The 27,085-nt window shown below is 48.2% G+C and overlaps 1 protein-coding gene across 2 annotated transcripts in view; it reads right to left on the bottom strand.

Moving 5' to 3' along the window:
* COBL (cordon-bleu WH2 repeat protein) overlaps positions 1-19,049 on the bottom strand; it is a 282,212-nt gene extending 263,163 nt beyond the window's left edge. For both annotated transcript variants that reach the window (XM_076006242.1, XM_076006243.1), the window contains exon 1: positions 18,845-19,049. In XM_076006242.1, the coding sequence (XP_075862357.1) occupies positions 18,845-18,885 (41 nt within the window). In that variant the 5' untranslated portion in view covers positions 18,886-19,049. The remainder of the gene's footprint in view (positions 1-18,844) is intronic.
* Between the last annotated feature and the right edge of the window lie 8,036 nt (positions 19,050-27,085).

Below are 27,085 nucleotides of genomic sequence, written 5' to 3'. Positions count from 1 at the left end.
TACCACTATCATATGTTCAAAGTTATCAAAATTGTTTTTTTCCTGTTTTTTTTTGTTGTTTTTTTTTGTTTTGACACAGGGTCTCACTGTCACCCAGGGTGGAGTTCAGTGGTACCATCACAGCTAAGTGCAACTTCCAACTCCTGGGCTCAAGCGATCCTCCTGCCTCAGCCTTCAGAGTAGCTGGACTACAGGTGCATGCCACCATGCCCGGCTAATTTTTCTATTTTTAGCAGAGACAGGGTCTCTCTCTTGCTTAAGCTGGTCTCAAACTCCTGACCTCAAGAGATCCTCTTGCCTCGGCCTCCCAAAGTGCTAGGATTACAGGCATGAGCCACTGCACCCAGTCATGTTTTTTTATTTGTTTTATTTTTTAATACTCCATTTTAAATTAAATGGAACTAAAGAAATAACCCTGTGAATGCCTAGACATGCATACAGTCAGCAATGGAGACCTGTCCTTTCAGACTGTCACTGACAGGAACTACTCTGCAAGGGTCAGGACCCATGCAGCAAAGCAAACAAGACATCCCAGGGACAAGGAGGTGTACAACAGCCTCCTGGGGCCATCAGCTCACATCCTCTGTTAACTGACCTGTGCCTCTTGCCTTCTTCGGATGCCTATATGGATCCAAGAACTGCCACCCAAGTCCGAGTACTTGCTGGCAACCTAATCTCAACATTCCTGTTAACCTTTGTGAAAAGCTTCCAATCCTGTCAATCGAACAGGTGTCTGCACTTCTCCACAACTTTTTGCTCTCCTAATTGATCAACTTTTTTAAAATTCACATTAAATACACCCCCATTTGTCTAATTGCATGAGCTAACCTTGGGGGGATATTTACAGCTCCTCTAGCCTGGCTGCAGCTAGGTCTGGAAGAAGTGTTATATTTAAGAACTGCTTCAGAGAAATCATTTTCTGAGAAAGTATTTCATAAAAATAAACCTGACTTAGCCCCACCCTACAAGAAGAACTAATTGCTCCTTCTTTTCTGGGTGTTCCTGAGGCACTTTGTACATATCTCTATGATAACACTTGTCATAACTGCGTGTTTAGAGATCCATCCTCCTCCTATACAAGGTATTGGGGGCTCTGGGCAGACAAGGCAGACACCCAAGATACCAGCATATAGATGAATTTTAAGTAATGCTTTTTCAAAAAATCACGAGCCAATTAAATACATTTTTAAATGGTCCTATATCAGTAAAAATGGATTTCATTTTGAACCTCCATAATATATAGGGAAATATGACAAAAACTTAACACAGGGACAACCATATGTATTTAAAGTATAGTTTATCCTAGATGGAAGATATGTGATTAAATGAGGGCAACAAAAAATTCTTTTAAAAATTAAGCTTGGACTCTCTTTCTTTGTCTTTTTTTTTGTTTGTTTAGTTTGTTTTTGGTTTTGCTTTTTTAACCGAAACATTATTTTATACAATTTAAAGATTTTATTTATTTTATGATCAGTAACTTAGAATAACTTTTTTTCAGACACTCTGCAGGAAAACAATTAGATAAATGATCCCGAAAGTATTTTACAGAATAGTTTTGTTTCATGGTAGAGGTTTGCTTGCAAGGATTTATAGCCATTCTGATGTTGCTGATTACTCACAGGGAGGTGCTAAGCATAGCACAAGAGCTTGCTTGCAATCCGGACTTGACAGCCTTTTTCCAAAGCAACTTGGTTAAACCATGTGAAGTGCATTAAAAATATACATTTTGGGGGGAGAAAATGTTTGCACAGAGAACAATTGGACTCTATGTATACAGGTTTTTTAGACTAAACAAAACTCCCAGACTGGCCTCCCTGAGAGCTGGAACAACACCTTGACCAATTCAGGTGGTGAATAATGGAAGAGTGAATGGGTAATCTTTAGCCAGGACTGGATGTGTGAATCATCAGAGAACTCCTCCAAACACTCCGCTGGGTCCCACCCAGCGGGCTCAGTCAGGACCTCCCAGCGAGGAGCTCAGGCTGCCGCTGTCCCGAAGCTCACAGGTAATTCTGACACACCCACCCCAGGGCAACAGTCACCAGGACAGAATCAAGTCTCCATGTTTACTGAGGCAGGCTCAGTACTCCAGCAAAGTGATCACAACATTCCAGGCAGGGAAATAGGTGCCGAGATGGCATTCTTAGGAATTATACCAGGACAAGGTGTAACTGGGACTGTCTCAAAATGAGACATGTGGTCACTTTTCAGTACCTGAGGTTTATTTTAAAAAGTGGCAAAAGTTTTCATTATTTTAAGAATCTTTATATAAACAACAATACATATTTGTATAAAGAAAATTGCCATGTGCAGCCCTTGGTACATGACAAACCCAACCATTAGAAAGGTTTGTACCAGTCCCACCTCCAGTGAAACAAAGTCTCCTCTTCGGAGGCCCCCAGTGTATGTTTTATTTGCCGTCACCTGGGGTTTAACCAAGTTGCTTAGGGAAAGGAAGTCAAGCCCAGGTTGCCCTGTGGTAGTTCCAAAATATGACCACAAATGTTTCATACTATCATGTTTCCCCCAAAATAAGATCTACCCATAAAACAAGCCCTAGCAGGATTTCTAAGCATTTGTACAATATAAGCCCTACCCTGAAAATAAGACCTAGTGTGGGGCGTGGCTATGCAACGTATCTGCAGAACCCATGCATTTCGTCTCGGAGCAGTAAAGAAGAAAAGCAGCCCTTCTCATCTGCCCCATCATGACAGCTACTGTCACAGAGGTGACCAGAAAGATGCGGGCAGTCCCACCAACAAGGTCGGCTCCCCCTGTCAGGTCCCGGCCATCTGTGCGTGCTGCAAGCTGAGGCTTTGAGGGAAAAATAACACATCCCCTGAAAATAAGCCCTAGGGTGTCTTCTTGAGGAAAAATAAATATAAGACTCTGTCTTAATTTGGGGGAAATGCAGTAATCTCTTCACATGGTGGAGCCTAATTTTCCTCCCCTGAGCATGGGCTACACTTAGTGACCTGCTCTGAATAGATTATGAAGCTTGTGATGGTGTGTGACTTCTAAGGTGAGGTCACAAAAGGCCTTGCAACTTGCTCCTTGCACTCCCTCAGGAAACACTTGCTCTATGGGAAGCCGGCCACCATGTTGTGAGGATACTCAAGCAGACACAAGAAGAGGTCCACATGGCAATGCACTAAGGCATCCTGACAACACTTGGCAAAAACAAAGCCATTTTCCAACTATTTTATATAACTCTAAACACATCTGTGCAACCTCAACCTCATGTCAGAACCATGCAGTAAAGCCACTCCCATAGTAAACTGCTAAGTTTTAGGGTGATTTGTTATGTAGCTATAGATAATTACTCCACCTTCAGTCTTCAAACTGGTAACCTTTGTCCTCAGGCCATACTTTCATGAGATCACCTACTACTCAGGACTAATTGTGTACCTTGTTGCCTGTGCATGCTCCTGTAATAATATTCCCCATCACTTCTGACCTCTGACCATCTACACACATGGACTCTGACCATGCAGGGTCCCCTGGAGGTGCCATGGGACCCAACACCAAAGCAGATATGAGCGGCTGGAGCACTTCACCACTCTCCATCAGCACATGGACCATTCCCCATCCAGAAAGCGGGAAAGAAATGCCTGCCCAGCAGGCTCGTTTGCTTATGGAGAGTCAAGTGAATATGCACACACTGGGACTCTGCATAAATGACCATTAAGTAGACCCTGTCTCTTCACATACCGTGTGTAGGCTGAGCCTATTCTAGTAGGCAATGGCAACAACTGCACCAGCAATGAGGCTGGATCCTGTTGTGTACAGGAAGCACGACACTGCAACATCCCAAAACTACCAACAAGCCTGCAGTGGCCTTGCTTGAGTACAGACAACACCAAGGCTCTGGGATCAAATCCATTTGTCCCAGCGGTAACTCCTTTCTCTGATCTCAGCTCTGCTCTCCCACCCCTACCCTGAGGTACTCCCCACCCACATTCTCCCCACCACAGTCAACATTCATGAAGTCAAGGAAGCACCATCTGAACGGCATTCCCTAAGCTAAAAGTGGCCTGGGCCAGGGAAGCCAAGGGTAGGTGTCGCACCTGGCGTCCTTCTGCCCCACCCTGAGGCCTGAGGTTGCACAGCTAACCTCCCAAAGATGAGCCGGCAGAACCTTCCACAGAGCGTGCACACACGTGCGTGCTCCTCAGGCCTAGGCACGCTTAAGACACGGAGGAACACAGTGAGGCTGCAGGCAACGCCACACACAGCCTTGTCCACTGTCTGCTGCCTGGGAGGTGAGGAGCTGGCTGCTAAGAAAGTATTATATTCCAAAGAATTTGTGCAAATCCTTTGCTTCCACATTACTGTGGAACAGAAAAGCAGCTAAATCAGTGGCAACGGCAGAAATTCAGACCTTGCTTATCTTCTGTTGTCCTTCTCTCTTCCTAAAGTCGCGAGTTTCAAACAAGCTGCAGGATTAATAATCTCCAGTGTATCAGCCCAAGTTCCAGGAGGCTCTGGACCTTCTCGGATCCAGTCGGAGCATTCTAATGAGGGCAGGTACTGCAGTCCTGGGCCCAGCTCCTGCTCAGGATGACAGAACATTTAAGAAGTGAAATGGTGCCAGGGAGGGGGCATCGCATGGCTTCGTGGCCGTAGGTGTGGGCTCCGTAACCCTGAGCAACCTGCTCCACCTCCCTGAGAGTCAGTGTCCTCATCTCCAAGACAGTGACAATGGTGTTCACGCACAGCTCTGCTGATGGGCTGAGGGCCGTAACGCACAAAACCCACGCGGCTGGCCATCTACACCCTGTTCAAGGAGCACCTTCGCTGCCTGTGCACCTGGATACATAGCGCAGCAACTTCAAATGCTACAGAAGTGCCTGGAAGCTCACGCTCAACGGCACGCTTACCCTGGGCAGACGGGTCATGGCCGCGCCGGCCTAGCACTGGCCTTCAGCACCGCTGCCAAGACAGGCCTCGCACCCTGGCCCCAACGCTGAACTGGCCTTGCTGCTTTCCTGTCTTATTGTCACATGTGTTCAAGCCTTAGATTCCAGACTCAAAATTAAGATCATAAAGTATGGAGAGCCCTCTTGCCCGGCCAGGGTCGCTGACAGTTCTTACTGAGCACGTCACATGTGTGGCAGAAGAGCAGTGTGCCCCTATAGGCCTGGGTCTGCGTCCTGTTGGCACCACCTGCGGGACACAGGAATGCTGTCTGAGGCTCACTGTCCTCGTGGGTAAAACAGGTGACACCTTCTCACGGCGAGCTCTGGAAATGAAGTGACAAACTGAGACCCCGGCCTGCCGAGGACCGAGCCCCACACACAGCAAACACTCACTCTTCTCTCACGACACCTGCATCTCCGCAAGGACCTCGCTTTTTGCTCCTGCTGCTTGTATTTCCCAGGAAACCTCACCTCCCCATCCAGTTGAGACTCAGAACCTTCGTCAGGGCCCCGGGATGGGATCCTCCCGCAGTGCTGGAGCAGCCCACGGCCAGGTTAAGAGCCTGCGCCGCGCGTGTGGCCACTGGGTCCCGGTCTGGGGTAGCCGCTCCACCCGCTGCCGTCACGCTGGGGAGCCCTCAGTGCCCAGGAGGAAGGCAGCCCCCACTTCATGGGCCACTGCAAGGAGTGAAGGAGGCGACATGTCCCGACAGCACCGGCTGCTGCTCTCCTTCTGCTGGGCAACCTGCGGTTCAGGGTGAGCTTCAGGATGTGGCAGCACTGCCCCTTGCTTCCCACCTTGCTGCCGGTGCAAGGCCAAGCCCTCGCCCCTCAGGCCTGGGCCACAGTCATGCAAGCTCTCCCTCCCTGCAGGCCCCCAGCTCTTCTTCCCTCCCGGGCTTCTCCACACCCGGGCCTCAGTCCAACTACCCATAAGCGTGGTGCTCTCCTGCTCAAAAACCTGACTGATCCTCCAGTTCTCTAAGAGAAAATCCAACCCCCCCTGCCGGCCCACTGCAGCGTGGCCCCAGGCCGCTGCCATCCTGAGCGCCCCTCTGGCAGACTACAGGTCTGTCCGCCCCCTGGGCGCGGCAGTGGGGAGGCCTGTGCGAGCTCCATCCCTGGGCTGCCATGCGTGGCATTCATCCACTCTGCCTCTCCACCTCACCACCTTTCATCCGACGTTCAAGCCCCAGCCCAAAACCTGACAAGCTTCTCTCATCTCCTAGCTTCAAAGAGGCGCTACTCCTCCGCGAGCAGGGCCAGAAGCCTTTCCTCCCCATTGGTGTGGACTGGTCTTCAGTGCCACGGCCTCCCTGGCCTCCTGCCTGAGGGCAGCCACCCACTGTCCCTGGGCTGCACGTCTCGCTCCTTCTTAGCAGGCGCTAGGAGACCACTGAAGACTGCCTGTGGCCGCACCCCAGCGTGATGCGTTTGGAGGGATTGCACAAATAAAGCAACAATACCATCATTTCCTAGCAGTTACGGCTGACAAGAAATTCCACTCCAAGCCATTCTACTGCTAAAGTAAACTGATGAGATCATTAATCTTTTTTTCTAAAGAGTCACAATTATGGTAATAAATATGCTTTCAATATATGGGAACTCAACCTGAGTTTATTTTCACTCCTTGGTAATGAGCTACTACCGTTTTCAAAGAAGACCGTACACAGGGCACAAGGCAGGGTTATCACAGTGTTAGAAGCATCTTTCCCCCCACCCCCAACCAACGGTCCTGGTGACTCACTTTTTGGCATGTGCTAAATCACTGGCTCAATCTTCCCAATGTAACACTGAAACTATGACAACAAGGCACTGCTCACAGGGCTACATTCTTAGACACAAGCTACTGTTTTTATCGCTGCAAGAGAAACTTGCACTTCACAAATTAGAATGTTTTAAAATACAACAATACCGTGATGTTTTCCCAAGCCTCACAACAAAATTAATACAATAGACCATAATTTCAGGTTTGAGATTTTACATTCACATGCAGAGTGCAGAGATACATATAAATGTTTTGTGCCCTTTTATAAAATCCGGGGCTGTAAAACCTAGCAGAACATGGAATGGAAAGTCCACCACCCCAAACCAGCCACCTGTCACTGTGCGCATCTGACTTCTGTGTGCTCGCTGAGGCAGCCCGCTGAGTGAGCAGGGGTGCGGTGGCATCCGAGGAGCCCCCAGACAGGAGGAAGCACAGAAACAGAGGTGGCTTCAGCCTCCTGCTTGCCATTGCTTTCCTTTAGCAGAAATGGACTCATGCCAGAGGAAGTCTGCCAAAGCAACAGATACTCACGGAGTACCTATGTACATGCGGTTAATGTCCTTGGGGTTGGGATTTTACCAAGCTTCTAGATGTTACATGTGACAAACACAGACACACTTATCCAACTTTAGCTTATCTACCTATCCAGCTCCGGACAGGGCACATACCAATGTCCTCCGCGCCGCCCTGTTTGGATCCTTCCCTTACACTTCTCCCAGTGGGTCTGCAGATGCACTCAGTGTTGATCTAAAATTTAAACATCACTAACATCACTGTTTAAGGCAATCATCCTATGTTATTACTGCTCTCTCTCAGCTATCTGCAGAGCTGCTGATAGAATATGTGGGACAGACTTCTGACTGAGCTCATACCAACACCGAACTCGGATATTTATTTGCATGTTCCCTTCAGTGGGTAAAGGGAACCACGCAATGATGCTGAGGACAGCCTGGAGTTCAGAGGGAAGGCCCCAGACACTGGCCCAATGGTCAGGAGATGGGACCAGGTTGTCCAGTCCCAGGCTGTCACCGACGCCAAGTCAGCTGAGAGAGTGACATGGTAAGAGGCGTAGGACACCTGCCTCACTGAGGGATGGTGGTCTCACCCTCACAACATCAAGAACTGCCAGGAGACCAAACACCCGGCATGACACCAGGATGTCTGTTAGAAGCAGTGAGGCAGAGGTCACTGGGATGGGGTGGGGGTTGCTGGGCTGAGGTGAGGTGCCACCTGCACCTGGCTTTCTAGAAAAGCTCCTCAAGAGGGACAGGGTCCCCATGAGTTCTCCTAGTAGTCCCCAATTCTCCCTGCCCAACGTGTTACATCCTCATTCCTATGACCCGCCTGGTCCCGGTACAAGCTTGTGTTTAGAACACCCCAAATGTGCTTTATGAACACCAGCTATTATTCTCATTAAATCTGCTTTAAACTAAAATTTCTCCTGTAATTATAATTGTTGTCAGTGTCCTATCAAGGTAGCACTGGCTTCACTGCTACCATAAGAAAACATCATGGTAACAGTAGTATTTCCGGCTGGAAATGTGCTGCAAGCTTCCATAAAAACAGGTCTCAGGAGTGTGTTTCATGTCTATTATATGTTCTTGGTCCATATTAATGGATTATTAATAGAAAAACAATAATAGAAAAATGATGGGAACTACTACAGTGTGGCAGGCATCCCAACAGGTCCTTTTACTCCTCATCTCTCTGCCCGATAAAACCCTGTAATCCAGGTATCTCTATCCCTAAACAACCCCTCTGAGTTACGCAGCTCCGCGTGGCAGAGAACACGGTGAAGGTCTTTGCATCCCACTGTTCTGAAGACTAAAACCCTCAGCAAAGCAGTGGGCAGAGAGCTGCAAATGCTCACGTCCCTGGGAGCACATCCCCACCCCTCTTGTGACAAGACCAAGGGGATGCAAGCAGAGCCTGTGGAAAATCGTTTTCCACTTTCACATGTATAAAATAAATGCAAACATATTGATACTTTCACATCAAAGTATATTTAGCATTATATTACTAAAAGCATTGCCTACCTACCTAAAACTGCTATGCAAATAAAGTGCATACCCCTTAGGGCACAGGGATGTACCTTCAAAGCCAGCTCAGTTACAAAGGAGCCAGCTGTTCATTCCCAGTAGGCTCCTCAGTTGGTCTTACCAGGACCATAAGGATACTGTATAATTTTGAACTCAGAAAATGAAAAGTAAACATCAAGAAAACACTTCAAACATATAATTTTCCTCTGAGGTTGCCATTCCAAGGCCTTGTCTAAAATCCAGTGTTTTCCACAGACCAATAGTCAAAGAGACAAAAGGTATGTTCTTCCAACTCTGCACATCATTATGACAATCAGTTGTAACCAACAGGTGAGCATTCTGTACTGAAAAGTAAAACGTAAGAGGAGTAAATTATTTCTATAAGAGTTATTAAAACCAAGTTTTTTAAAAAATAATAAAACAGATTGAGGGATGCTCCACTTGCATAAGCCCTGGGAGAGCTAAGGGCACTTGTGGGACACCTGCAACACTGAGCAGCCCACAAACTGAACGGCAGGCAGGTGCTTAATACACATAATACATCATACTTGATGCACGGACACAGCGCTGCCCCCACCCCAGGTCGGTGTCTCTGGGTGCAAGCGCAGATCTGACAAGGGGCCCTAGGAACACAGCAACACCAGGCACGTGAACCTAGGAGCAGCTCTCAAGGGCCATACGCCAGGGGTCCCTTCTCCCCATGTTCAGCTTGTCCCTGCTGTAGACAAGCACCTGTGAGGTGCAGGGAGCAGGAGTTCCCAGGAGTCCCAGCCAGCAGAGCCCACTCACTTGCAGGGAAGAGGCAGTCAGGAGTCCCCGGCTCACTGGAGAGGCTCTCACAGCTGGGAGCAGGGGCTGCCTAAGGTTACCCGAGAAAACACAATTAGCAAGCCTGTAGGTCTGGATTCATTGTAGCTCCTACTTTGAAGGAAGCTAATTTTTTTGGGCAAAGCAGAGCTCTGTACTTTCATTAAATTTATCAGCCAAAGACAGAGTGGGCTGAGTCCACAGGCAGTGCAAGGGGGAGGCTTTTAAATGTGTATTAATTCATAAGCCAGTATAAAGGCAGAACATCTTGCTTTGGGGAAGGAAGAATCTGGATTTGACTCCTTATATTAATTCATAAATGCTTTAACTATGCTCATGAACAGGTGAATTTGGTTTTCTCCTATCACACACCACATATTTCTTTCAAAAATAAAATCCCCCCTAAGAGTCTCAGAAGGTATGCATCCTAGCAATGCATGAGTACTGCTGCAATGAAATAGGTAACATAAGGAGCATCCAATATGAGGATTAAGCTATGCAGATGTTTTCAAGTGGACTATTTTTTGGTGAAATTCTGATGAGAAATTCAGGCAGTTCAGAAATACAGTGGAGCAACATCATCTGCCGCCCTGCAGAAAGCCAGACAGGCTTTGGAAGCTGAGCTCCACGCTTCCATGTGACATAGCAGGATGGCCGCAGCATGAGGAGCTGGACACCGGACAAGAGACCTTCATATGACAATCTCACGTACGAATGGGGAGGACAGTTGCTGTCCTGCCAAATCCAGGGGGCCTCGATGGGAGTTCAAACCTCCTAGTGTGCAACAGGCAGCTAGACAATGGCATCAGACAAGCGGCTAAAATGCAGAAATAAGACAAGTCCTTGTGGAGAACAATTTTGTTCCCTCTTTTTAGAAAAATTTATAATAAAAAAAACACCCCAAAAATGTGAAACATTATGGTAAGTAAAAAGTTTACAAGTAATAAGGAAATATTCCAAATTAAAACATGTTTTCATTTTTTTTCAATTTAAATTAGTCTAATTTCCAAGCTAGTTTTCATTACTTTCCTGAATGCTGTGAAATTCACACACTACCCTCATTCAGGACACAGTCTTTGACTAAGACTTGCTCCATTAAAACCAATCAAATATATCCGAGTAGTGGTAAAGCACAGCCATTTAGAGGGATTTTAAACCATGAGAAACACTCAGACTTCAGCACCCCAACTGACATTTTTAAATCCACTTGGGTGATTTGGCTCTTGTAGGAGATCCACAGTTCACTCTTCCCATGTGTGATATTACTAAAACATTATTAACCATTATGATGCAGTAAGTGGTTGGGCTTAGAGTAGAAGAGAGAAAGTTTTCGATTCCACCCGAAACCAATTCTCCGTGATACCTACAGACAGCAGGATGGATGGGCTGGCAAAGGAATGGGAAATCCCAGAAGGGGCTCCCTGAGTGACAAATGTCTAGACCAGGGATCCTCAAGCTACGGCCTGCGGGCCACACGTGCCCGCCAAGGACATTTATTCGGCCCATGGGTGTTTTTCCCGCCGCTGCCTGTCATGCTTAGCTGCCGACTCGTCCCAGGCCCACAGTGCACATGTGTGGAATGTGCGCCGCACTCTCCAACGGCCCTCCAACGGTCTGAGGGACAGTGAACTGGCCCCCCGTTTAAAAAGTTTGAGGACTCCTGGTCTAGACCCTGGCCCCAGTCAGTCAGTCTCCCCTGCAACTGTTTGTGCATTGAGTATCAGCGGGCTTTGCTCTTAACTAAGTGGTTCTAGCTAACGAAACTACATTTACACTAAAAAATTACCCACATGAACAAAAGTATACACGTTGGCTATATTATCACTCTGACCCAAGACTATTTTTAAATACAACTGCAAAGCCATTAAGTTTGTAAAAGAAAAAAAAAACAGCCAGAAAGGATTTGGGGATGTGCAGTTTTGCCAAGTGCTGGAAGATAGCTTTAACTTCACACCCACTCCCACACACATGCACACACTATACACTCACTCACAGCTGGTTTTCCCATCCCCTTCCTTAGCCTTAGTTTGCTACTTAAGTGTTTGCTCAGGCTATTTACATGTAATTGAGAAGTCAAAGCATTTGGTATTTCTGTTCTTCCAGGTCTCTGACTCCTAAGGCCACACAGAGTGCTTAAGATGAGGCTTCCTCATCACCCTAAGCAAGCTCCCACCCACCTGCCCACTGCAAAGCCAGCAGGAAGGGAGCCAGCAGGAAGGGAGGGAGCTCTGCATTCCTAGGGGCTACTCTGAGGGCCTGGGCAAGGGCTCCCCCTCCCCACCTCTGCAGGAGGGCACCTGCTATGAATGAGCGGAAGTGGCCAGGCACAAGAAGAACAGACAGGATGAAAGCAAAGAATGTGAGCCACCCTATTTGTAACAGGGTGTTACAAACACAAAGCCCTGGTTATCCCAGGCCTTTGGGATCACAGTATACATGCTTCCTCCCCTTGGATTTCTGGAATGCTGGCTCTGGAGGTCAGAGCTCTCCTGGGCACATGCAGGCCTTGAGGGCCTGTTCCTTCTCTGTGCCCAGGACTGCAGGGAGACTGCGCTCGGGAACCCAGCCTCCAGAGAGGCCTGCATCAAGTCCACCATGGTCACACTAAGGAACCCCAGACAACTGTCTGTGAGTTATGCTCAGAAGCAAACTCAGGACATGTTTTTCAGAGAGGCCAAGAACTGCCAGGGACAGCCCTTCCCAGGACCCTGGTGGGAGGGAGGGGCACCACGTGCTCATCTACCCGTATTCCCACTTATGCCTATGCTCCACCTGGCCCTCCCTGGTCAGAAATGCAATCACATTGGGGAAGGTCTCAGTCCCTCTGCCTCCATGCCACTCCTAATGATCATGTGATCATGGGTGGGCTTCGGGACATGAGCAAAGGGACCTGTGTGCCTGGGGGTGGGGCCTCAGGAGGGCAGGAGCAGATGGAGGCCACACGCCAGCCACAGCAGAGCAACAGACAGAAAGAAGCTGGTCCCTGATAACGTGGGGCCTCGGTACCAGCCCTGCATACTGGCGTGGACTTTCAGCTGGGAGACAGAGACAACTATCTCCTCCTTAAGCCACTAACACTTTATGTTCCTCAAAATAATACCTCTTAACACCTCCCAAATCTGCAAAGAACCGGGCTGCAAGGCTGGCAAGCCAAGTCAAAGCATATCAGTTCCAAATATTTTAGTGCCAGTTGATCTGTCCTCATACAGTCTGGCAAAAACAAGATCAAACAGCAATTTAAGAAACAGTTGATTTTTTTGAAGGAAGGATCTAGAATATTGTGGGAAAACTTTGAATCATATGATTTTTGAGCTCACAAGTCTTGAGATCATCTTATCCAACTTCCTGCACTAACCAACCAGAAGCAGAGTTTGTTCTAACTGTAGCACAGGCCACAAACCAATAACACAGAAACATATAAAGTAACATCTGTATCTCCAAGGAGCTCAGAATTCAGTGGGTCAAAGGGACAAGCAAATGGAAAATCCTATGTGAAGGTTTCTTACAGGGGAAAGTGCAGGGCCACCAGGGAGGTAGTCCCAGAAGGAGGCCGTGGATGGGAAGCCCTGCAGCAGCTGGAACAACCAGCAGGCGTCCTCCTGGGAGAGGCCAAGGTGAGAGAGCAGGCCTGAGACCTGGGCGAGGTCAGACAGGGAGGGACAAAACCAGAGACTCCCACCCACTGCCACCGGCCACACACGGCTATTTAAATTCAAGTGGATGAAACTTAAAGTGAAAGACTCAGTTCCTCCACTGCAGCAGCCATGTGTCTCCTGTTGGGACAGCACTGGCAGAGAACACTGTGCCCTGCAGAGAGTGTCATACACAGCCCTGGGTTGCCTGAATGCGGAGGGGCCCTATCGGCATGGGCCTGCAGGGCTGAGAAGCGTGAGTTTAATCTTGCACAACTGGCACCAGGGCCCAAATCTTCTTATCCCTGAGCCAGTGTTCTTTCCACTAACTCTCTGCTCTGCCTTTGATAGGCGAAAGTCAAATAGGATTAACAAAGCAGCAGAAGGCATTCCAAATCAGGGAAAGATACCCTGCTGGGCCCAGAATGCCACTTATCCCTCATCTGCACCCAGTGGGGGTGTGGGCAGGTCCACATGTATCCAGGGAGGAGGGACAACCGACGGGGGTGTCCTGCTGCCCCTGTCTGGGGGAAGTGAGAGCGGCCCTCAGGCAAGGGGCTCCCCATGGGGTTCTTGGGCAGTGAGCATGGGATGGCGCCCAGGAGAGAAGATGGGGGTGGGGAGAGGGGGGAATGGGGTCATTTTCTTAAGGGATAAGGACTTCAACAATTTCTTGAAATCAATCGCTGTCTTCTTAAATGGCTTGGTTTGGTGGAGGTGGGACCTGAATCTACCAAAGTATTTGTGCAAAAGCATTTGGGAATCTGTCTAATCAAATGTATTTAAGTAAAATATATTCTGACAGTTGCTTAAAAAGCTTTTTCTCTTTTTTCCTATTTTTAATAGAAATGCTTTTAGCTGGGAGATTATTCTAATTGGACTAGGCCTATAGAAGACATGACCCTGGCAAGCAGCAGCTCCCCACCTGGTGAGCGAGACCACGTTAAAACCTGAAAGGCCATGGAGTACCTCCTGGCTGGGAGGAGCCATCTTTCTCTAGAGGGTGGCTCAGAAGCACAGGGAATTGTGTATAAGCCAGTTGGAGACCAGTCGTCTTTTGTCACACCAGGGTACACCACAAACACTAGAATAAATAGCACTAGGTCTTGAAAGCAAAGATTATCATTAGCTTTGCAAAAGCAACTGAAATCATATCAAGTATACATAAGAAAAAAAGTTTAATACTACTCCAGGATGAGACAGGTGAGAAAGAATTATGGAAACATGAAGGAAAAGTGATATATGCTCTTTATCAACTCAGGTACAAAAAGCCAAATACAATGTTTCAATATAGAAACACTCAACAGATGAGGAGGAAGTAAGAAAGCAAATGTGTAAAATGGGGAGGTGTGGGAAGTAAAATTTACAACTCAATAAATGAAAATCATAAAATGATAAATAGGTATATTATGAACATGTCAATATTTATCAATAATGTAAATCAATATTAAATATAGTATTTTAAGTAGAAAAAAGTACAAAGATAAAGATATGTAAAAGCCTTCAGTGGGTCATGAAATATCAACTCTATGTTCTGCTACAGTATACGGTAACTGGAAAAAAAGGTATAACTAAAATTAACCGACAAATAAAATCCACAGACTTCATAATTAAATGAAGGATGGGAAGAGAATGAAGGGATTTAGGGAAACACTACATAATAAATACACTCTCTGTTAAATGTTTTTAACTGAGCTCAAGCCTAAATCAGAACCAAGTGTTACTACGTTTCAGATCTGCATGTCTTTGACCTAAAGATTACTTTCAGATCAAATATTTCTGCTCACTTTTTTAAAACTGTTGATCAATTGAAAAAATTAATTTAATTATGAATTTAATAACAAAGTACAAAAGGCCTAGAAACCTAAACTGCTTATTATGGTGTATATCCTATAATCATTGTTTTCTCAATAATTATGGGAGCACTCTTGGGTATGCACAAATTATGACTTCATTTCCCAGGTTCCAAATTACAAAGAGTTCATAGATTTCAGGCCTGCATATATGTGGGGGCTGTCACTCATTGTCTGGGTCACGGTCCCACCCAATAATGATCCTCTCTACCTGTGCAACGAAGGTCATGAGAGAACACAGGAGGGACTGCAGGCTGGAGTTCCCGGAGTTAGGGGAGACTTAACATTTACAAAAACCTTTAAACCAGATTGTAGTCATACTTCAGTTCATCTTCACACAAGCACTTAGAAATAATAAATATGCTTTGAGATTATGTGATATTGTGACAAAGAAATATACAACTCCTCTAATTTATTAGTAAAAATTATAATTAAAGAGAATAAAATTCCTAGGTCTACTCTCCACTTTACACTGACCCCTAACTTTGACATTCTTAAATGAATTGCCAAGATAAAGAGTATTCAGAGGTAATGTCTTTTAAAAATATTGCTCAAATTAAATGGGGAAACTTTTATGTAACAGATAATTATACATGCTCTCATTTGAAAGAATGTAAACACATTCTCCAACACATTAGCCAAAAGCAAAAAGGCCTAAAAACCTAAGCTTCTTATTATGGTGTACAATTGTTAATATTTCCTTAATATTTGCATGCTTATGAGGGTTTAATACAGAATGTCACTGCAGCTTGCCCATGTTACTACCAAGAGTAGCAGTAGCAGCCTTCTATACTTAACATTATGTTGGGTGTTGACAGGACTAGAAGGACTAGAGTAGCTCAAGTTGCCCACTTTGATTATTTTTTAAAAATTTCTTCTTATTCTAATAACTTTATTAAATATAAATTTATGCAGAGAAATGAATAACAGCTATGTCTACATGAAGCCTACTTTTTGATGAAACTAATCAGCAAACCTTCCACTGATTTTTACATAAGCAAACTGATTGAATGCAGCCATTGATCAAATGCACCAGCTGTTTTGACATTTCGCATCGTTGGAGATTATTCTATTCCACAGAAACACGTCTTTCCTCCACAGGAAAAAGCGTTCAGCACCATCCTGCCAAATACCCAGCCTGCTGTCCCTTATCGGTATAAGGCCCAACGGGAAACTAAGCCCTGTATTCCATAACAGACTACTGGAATAGATCCCACAAATGTTCAAACTAAAAGTAAACATGTAAAGTATGGCCTTAAATACATTTTAAAACTTCACCAAAAGGCAATTTGCCATTGTATTCTAGACTATTCTGTCAATTATTACACTTCAATTGAGCTCTAAAACTCCCTAAAAGTCACATCAAGTCTGACTCGTTCAAGTTTTGCACACAACCTCCTTCCTAAAAGAATATTTTGCCCAGACAGTTAAGTTAGTCATAAATGTTTTAATGAAACTAATAAAAACATATAATTTCAACCCAAGTAAAAATGTATATCTGTGTTTTAACAGAGGTAACTAATAACTATCAATAATTTAGTCAAATATACCATTAGTGAACATATATTCACCAGCCTACCCTTCCCTCCGGTAATCCTCAAGAAGGGAGTTGGTAGGCCACATTTTATAATGTGAAACGTCCTTAATTAATTGTACCCAGTATAACCTGTTTATACACAAGAAGGAGTGGCAGTTTCAGTCAACAACAACAACAAATTCATCACACCCGTTGTTCTTTACCAAGTGGGAAAACGATAGCCTACTGACAGCCTGATTTTGTAACCAACCCTTCGTTGCGTACCAGATAGAAAACAGACTTCCCTCAAGCACGGTGCAAACACAGCCTCATTTTCACACAACAGAAGAGACTGTACGGAGAAGAAATGGTAATTTCAGTGAAAAGCCAACAAAATCCGATGGCCACCAATAAGGTACTAAAGCCAGAAATTTCACAGCAATATTTATCCCTTATTATGGGCAAGCAATACATGGAAAGTATACAAAATATTCAAAAACCTAATGCCATTTCTTTCCTCAGATTGTAACACAAAATCATTAACAACAAATGATAAAATAATTGAGAATGATAGAAACTAAAAATAATATGCCTACATGTCTTGGACAAAGAAGTCCAAACAAGCAAATCATATGCTGTAGATATGAAAGAATAAAACTCATCAGTGACAACAATTTCATGTTTTCTTGTCATGTCCACAGCAAAAGTCCTCAGTTTCCCATTGCGACTCCAGTGTGAAGGCCAATCCGAGCTCCGCTGTGCAGTGAGAAGGCGCCCCTCTGTCTCGCGCTGCACAGTGCGGGCTGGACAGAGCGCCCGCGCCCAGATTCCGCTCTGCTTCTGTGATCGGCCCCTCTTGGAGGATTTCAAGCAGGCCGGGTTTGCCTGCCTTTTAAAGCGTTCTCTTCTCCATATTTACTTATAAGGTGACGTGACAAAATAATTCAGTCTCCTTAAACAACAGGTTCATTTAATAGGGTAGGAAAGCCACCGATTTAAAGGTACTTCTGTTTCCCATTTCCCTGTTATTCTGGGACACCCATTACCATGAAAAAGGACCTCCCACGTTTATTTTCTTTTGGGGGGATTTGTTTGTTCAAAGGGAATTATATAACCACCAGTAAATTCACTGCAAAAAAGTTATTTTTAATATTCCTCAGCTCCAGCATTATTTGATTTGCTAACCCGTCTCACTTTTTCCTGGCATTAAAGTGAGGTTCAAAAGAAAAGCCAGTTTGGAAAGCTCTGGCACTCGGGCAGCACAACGGCCTGCGGCACACGGGCAGGGTGAGTCAGTGGGACACAACTGCAAAGAGGTTTGTTGTCCCCAAAGCCGCCTCTTTCAAGTGCAGTTGCTGGGACGGAAGGCGGCGGGTCGGCAGGCAGGTGCAGGGCCCACCCCAGCCGCTCATTCCATTCGCAACACTCATAACGCATTTGTCCGGGAGACAGAGGTCGAAGGTCTGCGGCGCGCCGAAACCCCCCATGTGCACCGGGCCGCGACCCGCCAGCAGCGGACGCGGGCGGCACGGCCCAGCCGGCTCAGGATGCGGGGAACGCGCGGGACTGTTTGGGCTGGACCAGGGGAATGACTTTCTGCAAGTGAAATCCCGAATGTGCTATGTAGTCCCTGCTCGCAAGGTGTGAGGACGGCAAACAGAAACCGGGACAGGTCTGGGCAGGGGCCGGACAGGGAGGCGAGGACGGCAGCTCTGACGTGTGGGCCGCAGCGGGGTCTGCACCTCGGCAGGTCCCACCTCGGCGCCCTCGCACCGCGGGGAACCCGGAGCACGGCGCGGAGGGGCGGCTGTCGGGGAACGGCCGGGCAAGCCCTCTCCACGCACCGCGGGAGCGCGGGGCCCAGGCCACTTCGAAGCCCGAGCCCTCCGCTTCGTGCTGCAGGACGCGCGGACCGGAGCGGCTGCGTGGCCGCCGGGGAGACCTGACGGGGGCCGCAAACCCGTGACACGCCCAAGCCAGAGGCCCAGTGTCCCCCAGCCGTCCCCGACCCTGGGGCAAACACTCGCAGGGGGCAGAGGGCAGCTCGGAGCTGGGCGGGGGCTCTGCCGGCAGGGACCCCAAGAGGGCTCGCGACACAAACACACTCTGAGCGAAAGTGCGCTTCGGCCTGGGCCCGACCCGTTACCTGGGCAACGACCCGGGCGCCCCAAGCACGCGACACTCCCCGCCGCCGCCACCCCCACGCTGGGCGCGGGCCGCGGGCCGCGGAGGGGCGCCCTGCCCGGGCGCGGTGCGGGCGCGGCCGTCCCCGCCGAGCGCAGCCCAGCCCAGCCCCGCGCGCCCGCTTACCCGGTCGGGGGCTTGGCCGCCGAGGCGCGCGGCGCGTCCATGCTGCGGCGGCCGGGGCGCGGGCGGAGCTCGGGCGGGCCGACTCAGGCGCTGGCTGCCGCCGCCGCCGCCGCCCTCATTCACTTTTTCCGCGCTGACCCATCGTCCTCCCACGCGGGCCGGCGGAGGACAGCGGCGGAGCGGAGAGGACGGAAGGGGCTGGCGCGTCCCGGGCGGGCGGAGGCGCGGGCCGCGCGGGGAGGGGCCGCGGCGGCGCGGGCGGGGGCGCCGGGAGCTAGGTGCGCCGCGCCCCCGCCCCGAGGCTCCGCCGCGCCCTCCGAGCGCCGCCCCGCCCGCCCGGCCGCTCCGCGCCCCCGCCCCGCCGCCGCGCGTCCCGGGAAGGGGTCGCGGCACCTGGGCCGGCCGAGGCTCGCAGCCGCCGCGGAGGGCGCCTTCTGGGCTCCTCCACCCCGGGCCGGACTGCGCCCCTCTCTGGGCGGGGTGGGGACCCGCGGGCCGCCGCTCCGGGCCCGAGGCGCTGGGGGAGGGGAACCACCTGGCGGCCTGGAGGCCGTGCGGGGGCGAGGTAGGCGGACCCGTGGGGGAGGATGAGGAGTGAGTGTCCGGTCCCGCTCTCTGACCTTTATTTGTGCAGCACATGTCCAGTGCGTGGGGCCTCTACGTGCGTTCTTGACCAGCAGCGTCAGCCACACCTGGGAACTTGTTAGAAATGCAGATTTGGGGTCCCCAGGGATCCTACGGAATCGGAAACAGTGGAGGCTGGAGCGCAGCGTGGCAGTGCTGACTAGAACTCCACTCCGGTGGAGCGCACGCGTGTGCCTCCTGTCCCACCTTCGCTCCCCTGGCACAACCTGCGGCTCCGGGCGGGCTGGCAGGCAGGAGCGCCGCCGAGGCCGCCTGCGCTGGGGCCGAGCAAATCAGCCCGAAGTCCCTGATCTGCCGGAAATTCACCTCCGCTCTCTTCCTAAGTCACCCCAAAGCAAGAAAAGCAAGATCCTGGTTGGTATGAAAGTCTGACTGGTAAAAACAATTCCATAGGGTTCCAACGACTAGAATAAAAGGCCAGTGAGGGGTAAGACCCAGCGCGCCCGCAGGTTATCCGTCCTGGAGCGGTGCTCCCTGGTATAGGTATCCGGAGGCCGGCCTGAGCCTAGCTCCCTCTGATCCCCAGCTTTCTCTCTGACAAAACAGGGAGGGAGAGAAGTCCAGATACAAAGTGTAAGTTCTTGCCATGGCTCTGAGGCCTGGGGTGCTCGGAGCCTGGCTCCCAAGCAGAACTTTCCCCTCTCCGCCTGGCCTTGAAGCTCACCAAGGTGCAACCCAGCGTCACACCTCACCTCTGACCTCCAGCTGGGACGCTCACCCAGGTATTCACCTCCTGCTGCCTCTCACTCCGTCTCTCTGCTCAGACACCAGCTCCCCAGTCCTGACCCCTCTGTGTAAAAGCAGCCCTCACGCCAGCCCCTGCCTGCTCCCCTGTGCCTGCCTTATTTCTTCTGAGAATGTATCACTATGTGTGTGTATAAGTACATATATATATTTGTTGTTCATCTGTAAATGTAAGTTTATTTGTATTATATTTGTAAAGAAATGTTTACATGTACAATGTTTCTATGTATAACTAAACAGTATGGTGTTTATGTGTGTTTATACATTTTATTGATATTTCTGTAAATATGTAAGTAGAGATGAATGTACACATTAGATGTAGATGGAATAGAAAGACATAAATACATATATTCGATACACATTTTGTTCATGTGCTGTCATCAGTCTCCCCCAGGATGTGCCCTTAGTCAGTGTTGGTTGGACCTTTGCTTGATTCTTATCTCCCAGCATCTAGGACAGCGCCTGGCAGGGTGGAGTCAGTGCACTGAATGAATGAATCTCTGCCCTTCTCTCCACCCTGGGTGTGGGCCTCAGAGAGTCCCTCCCCGGGTCTGCTGAGCCTTTGCTTGCTCTGGACATGGCTGTGGGAAGGGCAGCCTGGGAGGGGCCAGAGCGGAGAACTAGACAAGGCAGAGTGGGCCTGGACCCAGCTGAGGTTCCAGAGAAGAAGTCCAGCTCAAGGCCACATGTAAGCCAAAGGCCTGGCCAGCGCAGCAGGAGGAGGTCTTGTGGGGACATGGGCAAAAGAAGCACAGGATGACCCGTGTCTCCAATGACGGAAGAAACACCATGGGGAAGGCAGAGACAGGTGAAGAGTTTCTCAGATAGTCAACATCTCAGGAAAATGATGAGAAGGGGGTGATGTTCTGCCTCTAGGCTGAGGTTCAACCTGCTGTCATAGGAGGAAGGTCCAAGTGGCCTCAGGCCTGGAGGACCTCAGATTCTAGAAAGGCCACCAAGCATCTCAGACTCAGAAACCCAACAGGGACCAGTTTCCAGAAATGAAGTGCATAGTTAGGACTGAGAAGAATTGTCACAATGAGTGGGTAGGAGTCACACTTGCCACTAGAAGTAGGGGCTGAGCCCTGGTGGCCTGAGGCCTAGAGTCCCAATGGGCTAGGCCTGGCAACACCTTGAGTCAGCTGTGGGGGAGGAGTACCACCTGGGAGGCAGGTGGGACAGGGACCCAGCTTCTCTGTATATTGCAACCCAAACTTCCCTCACTGATAAAGGTCCCAAGAGACCCACCTGTGTAGAGTTATTTTCCAAAACTGTGGTTAACAAATATTTTGGAGCATCTGCTGTATACCAGCCATTGTGTGCAGTGTGGAAACGGCCACCTAATAGGTGGGGCTAGACAAGGAAATCAGAAACAGCAGGCAGGGGCTTAGCTCTTCCAGATGGCCTGAGAAATACAAATAGGTGATGGGCTGAAAAACAAAGGGCTGAGGGGAGCCATCTAGAGCATTGGTCACCAAGATCGACTTGACCTTTGTGGTCACTGAGCAGGGCATCCTTTGTGTGCTTACTGACTTTCAGTAGAGCAAATGGCACAAGCATGTGTAAAGGCATTAATTCAAGGGGAACAGTGTTCTTTACTGACTCTTCCCTACACACACTTCTAAATGTCCTGGATGAAGCCAGCACATTTTCAGATATCAACTATCACTAAATGATCTATCTTACGGTGTTGCAAACACCCAGGGATGTGCTGATAAGTATTTAGAAATAGCTCTTTAAAGGGGGTGGGGGAGGGGAAAGGGAGAGGTAGCTGACGCCTATAATCTTTACACTTTGCAAGACCAAGGCAGAAGGATCCCTTAAGGCCAGGAGTTCGAGACCAGCCTGAGCAAGAGTGAGACCCTATCTCTACAAAAAAATAGACGAATTAGCTGGGCGTGGTGATACGCACCTATAGCTCCAGCTACTCAGGAGGCTGAGGAAGAAGGATTGCTTGAGACCAGGAGTTTGAGGTTGCTGTGAGCTATGATGACACCACTGCACTCTAGCCCTGGTGACAGGGCTAGAGTCTGTAGAAAGAAAGAAAGAAGAGAGAGAAGGAGGGAGGAAGGGAGGGAAAGCCTCAATTTGTAGTGTTTGCCAATTTTCATAGTGTAAATACTGCACCTTGGTGAATTTCAAGCTGGCAGGGAGTCACAGAACAGGGAGTTACAAAGGATGCCCCTGGCTGCAGTTCTCATTCTCCAGGACTCAACTCCCTACAGGCTGCATGAAAATAGCACCTTTGCCTCATTCAGCCACGGAGCATGGCTGAGCACTGCTGTGGCTCCAGGACACCATGCCTGTGTCCTTGTCCCTGCTGTAACTGCTGTCCCTGGCTACAGATCTGGACTGCAATCATCAGCTCTTAACCCAAGGAGCAGGAGCTGTCACGGGTGCTGAGGACCAGAGTGTAAGGCCAGTTGAGGGACAGTCTCTCCTTGCTCTAACCTCATCCCCCACGTTTGCTCCTACCTCTCCTCCTAGGCCTCACGTTTCCCCTTGGCAAGCCCACCTAGGTCTCCACAGCCCCTGTGAGAGCACACTCAGCCGTCCATGCAGCGGGGCAGAGTGCCTGCAATGGCCTGAGAGTCACTCCAGCTGCCCTTTCTGGACAGAAACTGAAAGGAAATATGCATATCAACGTCATAGGTGGAAGCAGCTAGCTTAGAGCAGTGCTTCCTAAACTCGACATGTGCCAGATACTACTTGGGATCTTATTAAAATGCAGCGAGTCTGGGGTACGAGCTGAGAGTGTGCGTTTTTAGCAAGCATCCAGGTGTGCAGAGGCTGCGGGCGCAGGGACCACACGTGGAATAGCAAGGGTGTTGGGTCAAACACACTGGCTTCTTCAGGCCTGAGCCTCCACTTACAGTTGTATTGCCAAGAGCAAATTACCTTGCTCTAGGCTTTAGTTTCCTTCTCTCTTAAAATGAGGATAATTGGGGTAGATCCATGTTCTATAGGGCCTGAATCTTATACAATTGTAAGGACCTTTTAAATAAATAAATAAAGCATACAAATTTAGTGACCAAAGTGGATCTTTAATTTGAATGTGTTATGGACTGAATAGGTTAAAGCCCTAACCTCTACTATGACTATATTTGGCGATAGAGACGCTAGGGAGATATTTAAGGCTAAATGAGGTCATGGGGGTCCTAACCCGATGGGGCTGATGTTGTTACATGGAGAAGAGCTTTCTCTCTGTCCCCGAGTGCACAGAGGAAACCCAGGTGAGGACACAGCGGGAGGCAGCTGCATGCACCCCTGGGAGAGAGCCCTCGCCAGACCTAACACCAATGGCACCTCGATAATGGGCTTCCAGCCTCCAGAACTGTGAGAAAATGAATTTCTGTTGTTTAAGTCACCTCGTCTGTAGTATTTTGTTAGGTCAGTTTGAACAGACTAACAAAGATTTAGAAAGTAAATCATTACAGGTTATAACTTTTCAAAGCTGACATACCAGACCAAGTGAGCAAGTAAGTGGCCCAACAATGACTGTGCCTCCCAGGGGTGAGAATGGCACCCACTCCCCAGCCCCAGCCTGAGAATTGCGGGGGCACAGTGCCCCACCTGCTGGGGGTGCTGCCTGGCCCTTGCAGGCAATCAATCTATTTCCCTTTTTTTCACTTATTTTGGTGCACAGTTCCCTTTGTAACCGTGCGACTAGAGTGCCGGCTCCTTGGGAAGTCCCCAAACCAGAAACAAAAGCCAAATGCCCACAACTGTGCTCTGTCAGGTGTGCATGTCCCCTGAGCACAGCTGGGGTTCTTGGGAGGCGGAGTTCCCAAGTCCGGCACACAGGGCCGAACTCTCCTCCTTGTGCCAGTGAAGGGACAGAAGCAGGCATGTGTCCAAAGTCCACCTTCCCAAGCCCCTGCGCCGCAGTGCTCAGAGCAATGCCTCTGCTTTAGAAACCCCCTCCTCAGCACAGGGGCTGGTGTTTCCTACAGCTCCCGGGGAAAACGTGAATTCTCCAGCCGGCCCTGCTCGGCACTCCGCGGCTGTGGGCAGCTGCACCAGGCGGGGCCTGCAGTGAGCAGTCGCTGGACGTAGGCCCAAGACCCTTGAGAGAGGGCCTGAGGACCCACACGTCCTGCCTTCCACTCTGTCACATCCCCACGGAGGCCAGGGTTGAATTACTTTCTCTTTAGCATGGTAGATTATTTAAACAGGACATATTTTATGTGGGGTCATTAACTAACAGTACTAACTCAAAGAAATATTTATGTCGAGTACCTTATTTTTATCAAGATATAATTCACATAACATCAAATTTACCTCTTTAGAGTGCACAGTTCAGTGGTTTTTAGTATATACACAGAGTTGTGGGACCATCACTAATATCTGATTTCAGAACATTTTCATCACCCCCAAAATAAAACCTGTATCAGTTAGCATTCACTCGGCACTCCTCTCTCACCCTGCGCCCTGGAAACCACTGATGGCTTCGACTTCACGTCTCTCCAGATTCACCTGTCCTGGACATTTCACGTACATAGAATCACACAATATGTGGCCTTGTTGACCGGCTTCCTTTACTTAGAATAATGTTTTCAAGGTTCATCCATACTGTAGCATGTATTAGTACTTCATCCCTTTTAATAGCTGAATCATACTTCATTGCAAGGGTAGATCACATTTTGTTTATCCATTCATCATCAGCTGATGAACATTTAGGTGGTTTCCACTTTTTGGCTATTACAAATAATACTGCAGTGAACATTCATACACAAGTTTTTGTGTGTACATATGTTTCTGTTTGTTTTTCCAAAGTGGCTGTATCATTTTTCCCCACTCGCACTGTGTGAAGATTCCAGTTTCTCCACGTCAGCAGCACCACTTTTTATTGTCTTTGATCATAGCCATCCTAATGGGTATGACGTGGTATCTCCTTGTGGTTTTGATTTGCATTTCCCTAATAAGTAATGATATTAAGCATCTTTTTATGTGCTTATTGGCCATTAATAACCATTTTTCTTCTTTGGAGAAATATTATTCGAGTCCTTTACCAATTTTAAAAATTACATTATGTACATACAAGTCCCTTGTTTATATGTGATTTATAAATAATACATTTGGATCCTCTTTTTAAACTCTCAGTGTCCTTTGAAGCATAAAAATTTTACTTTTGATAAAGTTCAATTAGTCTAGTTTTTCTTTTGTTGCTTGCATTTTTGGTGTCATATCTAAAATACCATTGCCCAACCAAAGGTCTGTTATATAGCATATTATATAGTATTAATCCTCTTTTTAAAAATTACAGTATATTTTTTCCAAAGTGGTAATTTATGGATAAGACCACTCACAGGGAAATTTGGAAAGCAGGGGCAGCAGATCTCAGAGACTTTATCCTCTCATTCTCCACCCTATTCTTTGATTCTTTTTTTTTTTTTTTTTCTTTTTGAGACAGAGTCTCACTCTGTTGCCCTGGCTACAGTGCAATGGTGTCAGCCTAGCTCACTGCAACCTCCAAATCCTGGGCTCAAAGGATCCTCATACTTCAGCTTCCCAAGTAGCTGGGTCTACAGGAGCACACCATGACCCCCTTCTAATTTTTCTTTTAGTACGGACAGGGTTTTACTCTTGCTCAGGCTGGTCTCTAACTCCTGAGCTCAAGCGATCCTCCCGCCTCGGCCTTCCAGAGTGCTAGGATTACAGTTGTGAGCCACCGTGCCTGGCCAGGAACTCTTCAGAATAACTGGTTGTAGATTAACTGTTGCTCCTTGTCACAGCTAATTGCATTTGAATAGCCATCCCACATGAATCCAAAGGGTGAACTCCACAAGGCAGTGTCAAGTATTAGCCATTGAGGAGGCATGCAGGGGAGAGGTTCTGGTTTCTAGAAATCCTGAAACCTATGTCAGAGACTGGAGGGGTTTTGGAACCACACTACGTCTAAGCTGGAGGGTTCTTCAATGGAATTGGAACTAAAAGAGATCAGCGGGGACAATGACAGAGTTAGGTGGAGGTGGTTGGTTCTGGGCTTTTCCTAGTGGAGGCCTCAGAGAAGAGGTTGGAGGTGCTGGGTCTCAAACTCCCCAGTCTGTAAACTGAACCACCACCCATTTCTCAGTTTCCTCCCCTTCCCCTGCCTCACTTAGCAGTAGGCATATATACCTGTTGTCTCTCCCTCTCTTTTAATAATAATTATAATGATCAACTTTGTGTAGCTAATAGACAGTAAGTATATGTTGGCTAAATTATTAACTATATTAATAGTTAACATTTAAGAACAGTTACTAGCTGCCAAACACTATGCTAAACTCGTTAATAACTTTAATCATTTCATATTTAAAGTGACCCAAAAGATAGGTACTATTGTTGTCCCTATTTTACAAATGAAAAAAGCGAGAGTTAGGGAACTTAATGAAGTCCCCCAGAGTTACACAGAGCAAGGATTTACACCTGGGTCACCTTACCAAGGCCCTGTATTCTGTACCATTACACAGACACATCACGTTAGCGTGTGCCCACCGCTCAACTCTCCTGCCAACGGCTCAGCGCAGTCGCAGTCCCAGCACTTAGAGTCTGTCTGCAAGTGTGTGCTGCACTCACTGCCAAGTGGCAAGTGAGGAGAATGTGTAGGTTTGGCTATCCTGCCACTTTGTCATGAAGCCTTTATTTAGCCACCAGCTGTCACAGTTTTCCTCCTGGTGCAAGCACTCTGAGAGTTGTCCTTCCCATCATGTGCTGGCAGGGGAGGCATCTCTTCACCTCTCTGAGGAACGTGCAGCCTCGATCTTACGTAACATTGCACCTGCACCGCACCCCACGCAGGGATTATGCAACTGCATGTAGGATTCCTTGCAATGTTTTCTGAAAATATGAGCTTCTTCAGAAAACTCCTCC

Source organism: Microcebus murinus, chromosome 9 (genome assembly GCF_040939455.1).
Source record: "Microcebus murinus isolate Inina chromosome 9, M.murinus_Inina_mat1.0, whole genome shotgun sequence".
NCBI lineage: Eukaryota > Metazoa > Chordata > Mammalia > Primates > Cheirogaleidae > Microcebus > Microcebus murinus.
The sequence above is the reverse complement of the archived record's forward strand: the minus strand, read 5'-3'. Positions and strand labels throughout refer to the sequence as shown.